General features: G+C 47.3%; 1 protein-coding gene across 4 annotated transcripts; it reads right to left on the bottom strand.

Annotated features, from left to right (window-relative positions):
- Positions 1-481: 481 nt before the first annotated feature.
- On the bottom strand, positions 482-7,427 carry KCNJ15 (potassium inwardly rectifying channel subfamily J member 15). Of its 4 annotated transcripts, none has more exons than XM_085044992.1 (2): positions 6,610-7,427; positions 482-2,623 (listed from the first exon to the last, which is right to left on the bottom strand). In XM_085044992.1, exons 1-2 carry the CDS (start codon positions 6,750-6,752, stop codon positions 1,477-1,479), a joined length of 1,290 nt encoding a protein of 429 aa, XP_084901118.1. In that variant the 5' UTR covers positions 6,753-7,427; the 3' UTR covers positions 482-1,476. The 4 variants fall into 4 exon arrangements, with proteins under 4 accessions (XP_084901118.1, XP_084901119.1, XP_084901121.1 ...); XM_085044993.1 differs by having other exon boundaries at positions 6,631-7,427; XM_085044995.1 differs by lacking the exon at positions 6,610-7,427 and adding an exon at positions 3,415-4,386.
- Between the last annotated feature and the right edge of the window lie 5,726 nt (positions 7,428-13,153).

Genomic DNA, 13,153 nt, shown 5'->3' with positions numbered 1-13,153 from the left:
TGCATTCCACCAGGCCACACGGTGCTGGGAAGCTCAGCACAGTGCTGGTAAAAAAAAAAAGAGTGTGATGATGCCAAAATTCACAGAATCACAGAGTGCTTTGGGTTGAAAAGGACCTTAAAGATCATCTGGTTCCAACCCCTCTGTCCTCTCATCGCTGTCAGCCTCAGTGGCTCTCAGGCCAGACACATTCAAAAAAGGTTTTCCTTGCCAAAGCTTTAGCAGAGCAGAATCTCTAGAACTCAGAAAGCTGCCAAAGCGATATATGAGTCAGAAATAATTTCAAATTCCCTCCAAAAAAGCCTCTCTAACAGAGATGCTACGTGGACACCACTGCTGTCTGGATTTCTACCTGCAATCTGGTCAGTGCAGAATTGTGAGCTGCAGAATTCCCAGAGGCAAATCCCTGCTCCAAGCAGCTCTTTCACCATCTCTGGGGTTCTGCACCCTCTCCCCATGCCACAAAGAGATCAGGAACTGCTCAAATTAAATTCCTTTATTCATGGAATGGTTTTAGTAGACCAAAATTGAAATGGATGAAAGGAATGCTTGTCCTTTATGGTTGCCAGAAAAAGTAAATATTGTCTACAGACATTACACAGCTTTCTTTTAACCAAAATTAAATACGGTCCGGAGCAAAGCAAGCGATCTGTAGAACTGTATTGTTATGCTGCTGTTACAAACTATTTACATTGGGTAAAAAAACAGGTGTCTGAAAGCCAGCTGTGACCTTAGCTGATTACTGAGATCCTGTGTATCCTGCCCTCATCTCCCCTTTTTGCTATCACATCTAAATCAGGCGTTAGCAAGGTTAAAAAAAGTGAGTGATCATAAAACAATCACAAAAGAAGCTCTGAGCAGCAGAGATGGAGAGTGAGCTTTCTTCCCCAGCACCCAGCACTGCTCTGTCACCCTCCTTCCAGATTTAAGGAGTTTAACCCCTTCCTGGAGCTCTTCCCACATCCCAACCATCTGTCTCTCCAATCAACTTACTTTCAGTGCCAGGAATCCCCACGCAGGCAATCCCTGGGACGAGAATACACATCTTAAACACTCATATTTGAAAGGAGCACGTTCCCTTCCAGCAGTGCTGTGTGCTGTCCCTGCGTGTTCACAGTAAAACCACGTCAAATAAATACTTGAGGGAATCAGCACAGTGCGTCCAGTTTCACTTTCCAAACGGAAAGTGGTGTGTCTGCTTTCAGTGGTGGCATCAGGCAGAGATTTAATACAAACCCAGTTTTTGCTAAGTCATGATCGGGAGAAATCCTGCCTAATTAGAAAATACTTGATTAACAACTCAGCCAAAGGGGTAGATTTAGTGTACACCAAAGCTATTTGCTGAAATAGGAGTGAAAAGGAAATTGTCCTGAAAAGGACTTCACTTTTGGTTTCACAGCAGACATACGGCACAGAAAGTATGGTTTTTTTCAGTTTTGCAGAAAAAGGATTATTCAGAATAGTCTGTCCATCCGATCAAACATTACTCTGCTGTAACAACATTGTTCTCAGTTCCCTCTCTCTTTGGTCCTCCTGCCTGTACTTCTCCTCCAGCTTTTGCTTTTCAGAGTCCATGCTGTAAAAAGTGGAATCTGTGCTTCTCCTGATCTTCTCAAACTGGCTGAAATCCGCCACGTACTTTCCATTTGGAGAGAGGGACACCACAGGCACGAACTCGTAGCCCCAGTGGATCTCCTCGGGGATGTAGGAAGTCCTGCTCTGGCAGACAGCACTGGTGGACTCCACCGTGGCGTTCAGGAGCACCACGAGCTCAAAGTCCTTCTCCTTGAGGTTTTGAGGTGTGAGGTCTCTCAGAGGGCTGCTTTCATCCAGAATGTGGTAGAAGGTTAAAGGCAAGATGAGGAACGGACTCTCCGAGGAGGAGTCAACGTTGAATTTCACACTGGCTTGGTTGAGCAGAATCCTCTCCCCTTCTTTGGTTTCGTAGGTCTGAAGAAGCTTCCCAGAGAGCTGACACTGGATCAGGAGGCTCTTCCTCATGTTTGCCACTCTGATCACCAGGCAAAGCTCCCCATTGTGTTTGGTGATGACGGCACAGTGGCTGAATTTAATTGTCTCTGCCCTTTTCTTCGGCCTGGCGATCTTGGCCAGGAAGGTACCTGTGATGAAGATCTCAATGAGGGTGGTGATGACCAGCTGGGCCACGAGCAGGAAAATGGCGTGGGGACATTCCTCTGTGATGAAACGAAACCCATAGCCAATGGTTGTCTGGGACTCCAGGGAGAAGAGGAACGCCCCAGTCAGGGAGTCCACGTTCTTCACGCACGGCTCCCGCTTTGGGGAGAACTTGCCCATTTCCAAGTCCCCGTGAAGGAAAGCAATGGCATAGTAGATCACCCCGAAGAGGAACCAGGTCATGACAAAAGTAGCAGCAAACAGGGTGAGTTTGTACCTCCACTTCATGTCTATGACTGTAGTCCACAGGTCCTGGAGGTAGAGCAGGTAGATGCCATCGACCTTGTCGATCCTGACGTTGCTGTGGCCACTCTTGGACATCACACGGGGTTTGTGTGCCTTGAGCATGGCGCTGTCAATGCCACCACTGACCAGGGGCACGCGGGACATGTTGATCTTGGTGGGTTCCATCCTCACTGCTTCAGTCCTGAGAAGAAAAGAAGAGAAGAAGGTTGTTACTTAACGGAGACAGAGCTGACTCTGAGAAGCATTTGAAAATGTTGATGGAGAGAAGCACAAACATAATCTAAACATAGCAGCAGTGAATAAAAACAGCTGGAATATAAAGTTACCACCGTACAGTATCTGACATTACAAAAAAACTTGATATTATTCTTTTTTTCCTTCCAGGAAAAGAGAAAAAAAAAAATCATTCTTTGATTCTGGTGCCTGCCAAGTATGGAGAAGTAGGTTTCTTTTATGATAGCCTGCAAAAGAAATTTGTCAAAGCTGAAATTTTATATCAGTACTTTATTTCTGTAAAAGACATTAAATTTTTTTTTTTTTTAATCCTTACGTTTCTCTAGAGAAGAGGCTCTTTTTGATTAGTGAGCAGGTTTTCTTTAATGCCCTGAAGAGAGACATCTGATCAGAATTAAAGTTGCTGGGTTTAGAACGCAGATCCAGCTCACCACCTCTGTCCCTTCCTGCGACGGAGGCAGAATGAGCCAGACCAGCTTTCACTGGGAACAATTAACTTCCACAAGTGATTTACTCAGTCGGATCTGGCTCATTGTGACGGACCTACAACTAACCTAGAGGGAAACAAAGCAGACCTGAGCACATCAAAGGTGAGCTTTGGAATATTTTACACCTGGATGCAACAATCAGAAGCTGTCTGCACTGGACAGCACTCCCGTTTTAAGCCGTCTGAGGAAAAAAAAAATTTAAAAAAAGGAAGTAATTCCCAAAGTCAGCATTCTAAACGTGGGCCCTGACCTGTGCAAGCCCAGCAAGCATTGGAGCACCCGACTGCTGGGTCTGTTTAGTGGGCATCAGTCCGGGTGGAGAGGGAGATTTGGGGCACCCAGGGCTGGCAGAGCCCCGGGGTGAGGCAGCTGTGCCAGCTGGACGAGGCACGGAACAGGACTCAGCTCAGGACCAGACAGCGATTACGTAGAGCAAGGACAGTGCATGTTATAGTCGTTCCCAACAACAAAACTTCCTGCTGACAAAAGCAACAAAGAAAAAAAACATCCCATGCATCCTTTGTGCTTTGGCAGGTCTCACAAAAAGGCATTGTTTTGTTCCATTGTTTTCCTCAAAAAGAGCCTCCGAGTCAGTGATTAGTTTTCGCCAACCGCCGAAGGAAAAAAAATCCAGAAAAAGAAAAAAAAATAATGTCTTCCTTATAGCTACTTAAAAGAATTTTGCAGGAAGCACGAGATATATTTGTGGTACACACATGTGCCAGCCCAGGACATCAGCATAATTGCTCCCTGAAGTACCTTTCCTGTTATGTCAATTAAGGAGAATTTTTGTTTGTGACTGTACTCATCACACTGTTGCAGGTTTTCTGGGAAAGGGTAATTAAACTTTGCCTCATTAACAGCTCATTCCAGTTTTGGTTTAATCACCAACATTTCCCTTCCACAGCCTAGGAATTCCATTGCCACATATATATATATATTTATAAAAGAAAGGAGTGCATCCATGATCCCAGTAGGAGATTCCTTATGTGACAGTCAAACCAACACACAGAGCGCAGCATGTCCGGATAATAAACAGGAAAAAACCTTCAAGTGATCTGAAAAAGAACAACGGGAGGAAATGTGGGGGCTGGGAGGGTAGGGCTGGGAAGAGCTCTACATGCAACTGCTCCTCAAAAAAACCCAAAACCCAGCATTGCTGTCAGGGGAGGTAAATATGAGCAACCTCTAATGGGAAACCTGTCAGAAAAATGCATATTCCTCAGGGAAGAGGCTCCATTCCCCACAACAAAAGGTAAGACATGGATATAAAACGTGCCAAAATCTGTCCTGGAATCAGCACACTTCTGCCTCTCCAGCACAGTTCCCTTAGCCATCACTTGCACACTGTCAGAATGAGTTTCCCTGCCACAGATTGCTGTGCCAGGAGACAGCTGGGATCTCTGCTCCACGGCACATCCCCATCCCACCCCCTTGCTCAGCCTACCTGTGCTCCTGGGAGCAATTCCCAGGGCTGGCAGCTCCTCCTCCCCTGGAGGTCACAGGGATGGGGACAGCCAAGGCTCCACCTTCCCTCCCTGCAGCTCCAGCTGGTGGGCTTGGGCTGGAGGGGCAGGGACAGGGACAGGGACAGGGACAGGCACAGGGACAGGGACAGGGACAGGGACAGGGACAGGGACAGGGCTCCTGGGGTCTCTAAGGTCACAGTTACCTGGCCAGGGTCAGGGATGGCCCAAGGCATGTGGGAACTCAGTGCTCCACACTCACCATGGCTCTGGGTTCTGCACCAGGGGCCTCCAATGTGTTTGGGATGCAGTGGAATAACAACAGTTACAAAACCATGGAATGTTTAGGGTTGGAAGGGACCTAAAACTCATCCAGTGCCACCCCTGCCATGGCGGGGACACCTTCCACTGCCCCAGGCTGCTCCAAGCCCCAATGTCCAACCTGGCCTTGGACACTGCCAGGGATCCAGGGGCAGCCACAGCTTCTCTGGGAATTCCATCCCAGGGCCTCCCCACCCTGCCAGGGAAGGAAAAGGTTAACCCTCACCAGGGCCTGCTAAGAGCTCCAGGCCCTGTCACTCCTCTGCTCTGGAATAGGTTGTTCCCAGTCCAGGAGCCCCAAATGCAGAGATCCTGACACTGCAGCCTCCCACATTGCCAGACCTGCCAAAGGACAGCACCACAGATGTGACACCAAAACCCCACGGCAGAAGAGTTCCCTCAAAGGACAGGAGGTAGGAAGGAAGTTGCAAGGCACAATGCCCTCCCTGGACATCAACAGAGAGAGGTACAGCTGCAAAATTTGCCATTTCAGGTTTTAAGCTGAGAACTGAAGCTTTGGTGCATTCCTGAACAGGTCTAACATGACCAAGGCTTTTTCTTCCTGTCCATCTCTGCTGTCCCAATATGTAATGTTGATCCCCACATGCGGCAGAGTGGGGAATTCTGGAGTCTGCCACAGGTGAAAGAGGCTTTTCAGAGCTCCCCCATCATCTTTTGTGCCCTCCTCTGATTTGTATTTCCCTGTGTGACAAAGTTACTCAGCTTTACAGCGACTTCCTGAAACGGATCCCAGCCAATTTCTGGTGCTTTTTTTGGTGGCAGGGTATTTTTTGTGTCGATTTGCTTCCTATATATTTTTTCTTTTCTCTCACATCACTCTTTCCTGTGTGATCCTGAGTTCCTCTAGTGCTCTTTTCCTCTCCAGGGAGATTCCTCTTGGTTTCCTTTCCCTGCAGAAATACTTCCCTTCTCTGCCACAGTGACACGGGAAGAGAGGATCTGTCATGCTGCCTCTGCTCCCCTCCCTTATCACTGGCAGCAGCCAGCAGCAATCACTTGGGGGAAGAAAGTGATGAAACCATCAGTAAAAAAAGGAAAGAAGGGCTTCAGAGGAGGATTCTCTCCTTCCCCCACTTCCTCACTGCTTCCTGAGTGAAGTGACTGCTATGATATCCCAAAATAAATTATTCATGTGCATGTCTGTGTGTAAAAAAAAAAAATTATAACACCTGCATTGCTATTTCCCATCTCACAGAGGCACCTCACACTCTCTGCCCTGACATTCAACCCCAGCACCTCAGCCAAGATACTTTTTGGTTTGTTTGGTTTATGCTCACTCTAAATCACAAAGCACATCTACCACAGTAAGTTAATATGAGCAAACAAGCTTAAATAATAAGAGTAATGCACATTTTTAAATTAAAAGAACATCTGCTGTCTGTTCCCTAACTGATTTTACACTGATAAATTACTTTTTATTGCTGTAAATCAAAGTGGAGCTGCAAACAAAATTGAGCTGAAGTAGAGTTAAGGAAACAGAGTTCAAGAGGGAAGAAAATGAAGTTGTCTCAGGCTTGTCTAGCATTCTAATGCCATCTGAATTTCAGATGACATTTGGAGCAGCCAAAGGCGACTCCCCCTCCAGAGCACATGGAAGTTCAGTGCAGACAAAGTCAATAAAACGTAGAGCTACATACCAAACCACCAAGCATGAATACCTTGACATCAAGGTAATTCCAGCAGCCAGGGCTCTAACAAGCACATTAGCACTGCTTCCAGGGAGCACATTATCAGGGAGCCGCAGCCAGCCTGCACACACACAAAAATGTTCCTCCTGCATGGAGCCAGCTCTGCTTGTGCAAGATCTCTCTTGGCAGCCGCGAGCGACTGGAAGCGTTCGGGAGCATGACTTGTTCGAAGGGCCTCAGCTGTTTTCTTTTTTCCCCAATCAGATATGGCTCTGCCACTGGAGCAAATCCTCACGCATGCTTCACTGCCACTCCGATACGGGGGCAGAACTTGAGCTGTTTTCTCAACCAGCAAAAACCATTAGCGGGCTTGGCACGGGGAAAAAAAAAAAAAAATTAACTGAAAAGCCGCGGGTGAGGAAAGAAAACATTGAGGAGGGCTGTATAATCTTCAGATCTTTCCTAGGGCTGCTGTGGTTCAGTAGGTTATAAAAGTGCCTCCTGAATTCTCGGTGCTCTGCGTAGCATGAACATCCTCCTCCCTCTGGGCTGTGCACCAGGTTATGCTGTACAACTGTCAACCAGCAAAATCCTCCTCGGAGCCTGAGTTATGGAATTCAGAAGGAGCAGAGCAGGAGGGAGGGAGGGAGGGAAGGAGAGGCTGCAAAAGGGTGCTTTGCCTCTGGCACTGTCACACCACACGGCTGGAAACTGCTACCCTGGGCTTCAAGAAGAGCCCTTCAGTGCTAGGGCCCACCAGGGAGGGCTGACAGGCAGGCTTGAAAAGCTAAATGTGCACATTTTTGGGTTTTTTCGCAAAAAGACTGAGACGAGAGAGCTGTAAATACACCCTCCAGTCAAAATCAGGTCCCAAAGCTGTGCCTTCAGCTGCCACCTTAGAGCCACCCAGCAGCACAGGGCAGCCCAGCAATGGTGACTTCCCCAGTTTGGGCACCAGAGCAGGTGAAAGCTCCTGGTGAAAGCAGAAAACGTCCTGGGGCAGCCCAGGGAGGGCTGAGGGATGCAGTGGTTGAGCCACAGACATGTTTGTCATCACTCACAGCAAGGCCAGGGCAACAACCACTCACAGAGCACTGGTGAGGAAGTGAAAACCCAAATCCATCTGTCTCCCCCAGGCTGCTGCCTGCTGGGCATGGAGGATGAATTAAAGCTGGAGAAGTCTCATGTGTGGTGTTTCTGAGGGAGATTTGTCCAGGAATGTTGTTGTTTCCCAGGGCAGGGTGCAAGGTTTTGCAGTAATTATGGATTTATGTAGAGGAGCCTTCAGGAATACACTGATGTCAAAAGATAGAGCAACCAAGAAGGCAGAGAGGAGGCAAAAGATGACTCAAAGCTTATTGAAATTAATGGAGAAGTTCCCAGTGACTCCCAAGACTCTGGATCAGACCTCCAAGGGGAGAAAAAGCACATCCTGCAAGGGTGTGAGCAGCTAACACACTGCAATGAGCATCCATCCTTCCAAAACCCTGCCCTCCAGCCTCTGCCCTGGGCTCTGGGGATTAGCAGGGCACTTGGCCATGCACATCTTTCAAGTACACCAAAATGTTCTTTCAGGAAGAAATAAATAAACTCCTCACTTCATGAAACTCTCCTTTTTGTGCTCAGCAATATGGTTAATGCATTGTTGAAAAAAAAGAGAAAGGTTCCCCAGAAACCTGTCCTGCTTTTTTCACTTTTGACAAATGGCTTTTCTTCAGCAGGGTAGCATAAAATCCTTTGGAATGTCTCCCTCGCTGGAGTATTGTTGCCCCAAAGTCTTTTCAAACACTCTGAGAGCACAGTTAAGCATTTCAAACCTGCCCGTGCTGAGATGCTCTTCCCACCCACAAACCCTTTCCTCATTCTTGCTGTGCAAACCATCCCTGGCTCTTTCTGCACAGACAAGTCCAAACAGACTCCCGGGATCTTGCCCTCTCTGTTTCTGGGAAGTTGGGTGCCACAGCTGCTCCACGAGGCTGAAAGGGACATTTATTGCTGCTTTTTGCTTATGGAGCTCATGCCCTGCACTTCCACTTTCAGTTCCATCTGGGTCTGCTGTGGGAACATTAAACACCTCAGCACAGAGCAGGAACCCAGCTGGGACAGAACAGGAGTGATGTTCTGTCCCAGCTGAGCTTAGCAGGCAATATAAAGCCAGGATTAAACTTTCAGAGAGCTTAATGCCAGCTGCTGTCCTGTTTTGCAGTCACTGCCACTGGTTCTCCCCTCCACCCCTCCAGGATGCCCTTGGGGACTTCCAGCAGCTAAATCTTGTCATTCTTCCTCCCTGGAGGTATTTCTCTTCACCACAAAGGTGTCATTTGTTATCCTGCTTTCCCTCATTTTGCTCTGTATCCCATTCCTCTCCCCACTCCCTGCAAATCAAAATATCCAAACTAGCACCAGAGAGTGTGCAGCTGACTGCATCATGCCTTACATCCAGCAGAAATCTCCCTGCAGGTTCACAGCACCTATCCCTGAGCTCTCCATCATATCAGAGAATCATGGAATGGTTTTGGGTTGGAAAGGACCTTGAAGGTCATCTCGTTTCATCCTCCCTGCCAGGGGCAGGCATGACTCTGTTTTCAGAGGTTTCAAACTTTGCAAAGCTTCATTAGTTCAAAGTCTCTCCATCCTCCCAATTCCTTATCAGCCAGAAAAGTGGGAACAAAGCCTCAGACTCAGAGAGGAGTCTCACCTTCACCTCCAAGGAGCAGATTTGGTAACACAAGTGGCAGCAGCCACACAGTTTGGGGAGCCTTGCAAGGCAGGAGGGAGGTGGAGAAGGAGAGCAGGGGATGTGTTGTGAGAAGATTGAAGCCAAGCCAAGGAATGCCTCCTTTTTGGCTCTTCCTGCTTAGACACGAGATAAATTAATCCAAGTGGTGTTCTGTGGCATGCCTGAACGCAGAGCTCCTGGGCAGCCAGCAGGGTGAGGGTCAGGGATGAAGACACCTGAACACATTCCAGCTCCAAACAGAAGCTGGGCAGGGATTTTCTGCAAAATAGTTTTTCACTTAGTCAACTCAGGCCTACCTAAGTCCTTCCTAAGTACTTAATTCCCTTTTTGGGAACAGGCCCTTGGCCAGCCAGCTGCTCTGGCTGCTGGGAGGGTGTTTTCACACAGCTCCTGCTGCCTTCCCCATCCCACAGTGGGGACAGGCCACCTGGAAAAGGCACCCAGAGAGGCTGGTGCTGCCTTTTCTGTCTGATTTCAGGGCTGGGGCTCAAGGTGGCTGAGCTCTTTGCCCCAAAGCCATGTTTTTCCTTGCTTTCTGCCTCTTTGGGTACTGCCTGGTATAAACCACCCTGGCTGAAATCCACCTGCATCAGCTCATGTGCCAAGAGTTTCATGTTTCTGTACCCAACTGAGAGGTGCCTGTGTTTCCTTCCAGGATTTTGGTCACAGTGTGACAGCTTCATTAGGCAGCAAGACAAGCTCTGCTGGGAGGAAAGGCTGGCAGAGCTGGGCTTGTTCAGCCTGGAGAGGAGAAGCTTTGGGGTGACCTCATTGTGGCCTTTGGGGCCTGAAGGAGCTGCAGGAAACATGGAGAGAGACAATTGCCAAGGGCTGCAGGGACAGGACACAGGGAATGGCTGCAAAGTGCCAGAGGGCAGGGAGAGATGGGATCTTGGGAATTAGGAATTGTTCCTGGGAGGGTGGGGAGGCCCTGGGATGGAATTCCCAGAGAAGCTGTGGCTGCCCCTGGATCCCTGGCAGTGTCCAAGGCCAGGTTGGACATTGGGGCTTGGAGCAGCCTGGGACAGTGGAAGGTGTCCCTGCCGTGGCTGAGGTGGAATGAAATGATCCTTAAGCTCCCTTCCAAACCAAACCATTCTGTGTTTCCATGAAAATCCTGCTGGGATTGTCATTCCCTGCTCACCACAGGTTGGCTGCATCCTTGCTTTCCCTTCTTTCACAGCAGAGAAAGGAAAGCACCTTGTTTTTAACCTTCCCTGCACTCACCCATCACTTCATCACTTCCAATAATAGTAATAATAATAATAACAACAACAAAGTCAAACTCAGAGCAACTGATTTGCCAGTCTGCTGCTGGTTTGAAATTTGCTGCATCTGTTTCAGAGCTGAAGTTGGTGGAACAGAAAACTGCTCTGGGTCCTTTTCTTGTTTGTTTGCTTTTTTCCTCCAACTTAATTTCTCGGCCTAATAAAAATCTGGTTTTGTTTAAAAACAAGCAAGCAAACAAACCCCAAACCAGACACTTCCTCTGGATTTTTAATTTAAATTGTCAGCAGGTGGTTGGAAATGAATAGGAGTGTGCCAAGTCATGGCAGGGAGAAAAGTTAGCACTTTGCTGGTCGTTCAAAAATTTGGATAAAACAGCTGCAGCCTGCCTTCCCCAGGGCTGCTGCTTCTCCCTGTCTCTCAGCTGGGACAGCAAAGACATTTATCAGGCAGCAATGGGGAATTTCAGACCAGTTAGAGCAGACGATTTACAGTGGTTTGTGCCTCTTTTTATTTTTTTTTACATGCCAGATCCCCTGTAGCCTCAAACCCAAATGAGCCACCAGGTTCCAGCACCTCGAGAGCATCACCTCCTACCTGTATCCCAACCCTGCAAGGAAGGGAATACATCCAGGGACTCAGAAATGCTCTTTTTAATTACCCTTTGCAGTGCCAGTTCATTGCACCGTGTCCCAGTCAAGTTGGGGTTTGTTTTTAATTAGTCACTGCTCACCAGGGCTCCTCAGAGCTGGGGGTAGGTGTGGCTCCCTGCAGGCTGCTGCTGCTGGGGCACAGTTTTTGCTCTGCTTTCTCCCCATAAATCACATTTCCAGTAAGTCACAGGTCTCCTTTAGCCCATTAGGAATTGATTAAATATCCCACAAATGCCCCACTGGATGTACATATTCCCAAACAATGCAGAGATGAACCTGCTCATAATTTTCCATCTCTATGCAGCCACTGAATCTCAACAAATAGCAGGCTGTGAATAGAGTTTTCCACCAAAAACTATTAAAATTCCTGTGCCTTTTAAATATCTAAAACCCTCAACAGTATTGAAAGTAATGCTAGGGTTGCAAAAGGCCAGGAAGCTGGTAAGGAAAAAAATAATTTTATTTCAAGATCTGTATATTGGTAGCCTTTTATTCATCTATTCCTAATGTGGACAGAATCAAATGTAACTGGGGGAACAGCACACCTTGACCCAGCAGGAAGGTGGATGCTCTCACTGGAGTAAAGTTCTTCCTCTAAAAGAGTTCCTGGATCTTTTTTACTTGTATGTTGTAGCTGATTTGTGCTGCTTTATGCAGGCAGAGCGATGATAAACACAGAGTAACCTGCTAAATAATCCGAATTTTTGTCACCTCTGCGTGGCCAGGACACAGCAGTGAAATCCCACAAAGCACATTTCCAAGAAAGAAGGATGGGTTTGTCAGGATTTCATCTTAAAACTTGTCACAGGCTGATTTTCTCAGGAAGCTGTTTGGTTATGAAGAATTGCCCTGCCTGTGTGAACAAGTTCACACTGTGGAAAATGTTTGCAAAAAGAGACTCTTCTCTCATGCTGGCAAAATGCAGCCTGTGAGACAAAGTAGACATTTCTCTCACCCAAACCTAAATTATTTTTAAATTGGGTGTTTTTCTTTCATAGGGAAAGCACAGATGATGCTACTGCCACAACAGGGGTGTATAAACCTGACTTATTTGTTGATCATTAATTACTGTGAATTAGAGACATTGTGGACAATATTCTCCTTGAGGGGCTCAGCAGCTTCAAAAATGCTCATTCCTACCCCGTTTTCTCTGCACTACAAATATTTCAAATTGCATGAAGCACCCATTTCCCTTGATTGTCCAGCTCTGGAAAATGGAGAGCAAACTCTGCTTCATCTCAAACAAATGTTTGGAAGCTACTTCACCTGAAAAAAACTTTAAAAAAAATTTAAATGCTGGAAACAAAATTCAATAGTGTCCAATAAATTCAGGATATGATATTTCACAGGTAGACATTTATGTGCACGTGCATAGAAGTCAGAGGTTTATTTCTACTATTTAAAATATCATTCCTTGGTGTGTGAGCTCAGTTGATTGGAACCTGGTGCTAAAAACACCAAAGTTTTTGGTTCAATCCCTCTATGGGCCTTTCCCTTAAAAGTTGGGCTTGATGGTCCTTGTGGGATTCTTCCAACTCAGAATATTCTGTGATTCTGTGTTTCCCAGTTCTGCAAAGCAGTTGCAAATACAGAATGTTGGTGAGGAGGACTTTGCTGTATCTAAAGTCACTTGTGGATGGATCTTTTCTCACACCCATCCCCCTCTGTGCCGTTATCACCATTTTGAATTCTCTAGATCTTGAAACAAAATAATTTCCTCAAACTTCAAGCCTTGGGCACATCCACAAGGACCAGGAACCACCACGTGGGACTCAGAGCAAAGTCCTTTGCCAAAGCACTTCCCAGAGGTGTGCTGGGCTCACCCTGGGGCTCACAAACCTCATCCCATCCCTGTCCCACTCCTGTCCTGACCCTGCTGCTGCCCCTCACCACCTCCCAGAGGGGATAAAAATGGTCATGGGGATCCTCTAAA

The sequence above is a fragment of the Lichenostomus cassidix genome, unplaced genomic scaffold, assembly GCF_008360975.1.
Source record: "Lichenostomus cassidix isolate B80296 unplaced genomic scaffold, HeHo_3.0 HiC_scaffold_453, whole genome shotgun sequence".
Classification (NCBI taxonomy): Eukaryota; Metazoa; Chordata; class Aves; order Passeriformes; family Meliphagidae; genus Lichenostomus; species Lichenostomus cassidix.
Note: the sequence above shows the minus strand (reverse complement) of the source record. Positions and strands in the feature narration are given on the sequence as shown.

What these genes read in the sequence shown, in the direction of transcription:
- KCNJ15 (XM_085044992.1), bottom strand. Translation starts at nt 6,752, where the DNA reads ATGCAGGAGGAACATTTTTGTGTGTGTGCAGGCTGGCTGCGGCTCCCT. An exon ending in TATTCATGCTTGGTGGTTTG is followed by an intron (nt 2,624 to 6,609) that starts GTATGTAGCTCT and finishes TTTTCTTCTCAG; the next exon opens with GACTGAAGCAGTGAGGATGG.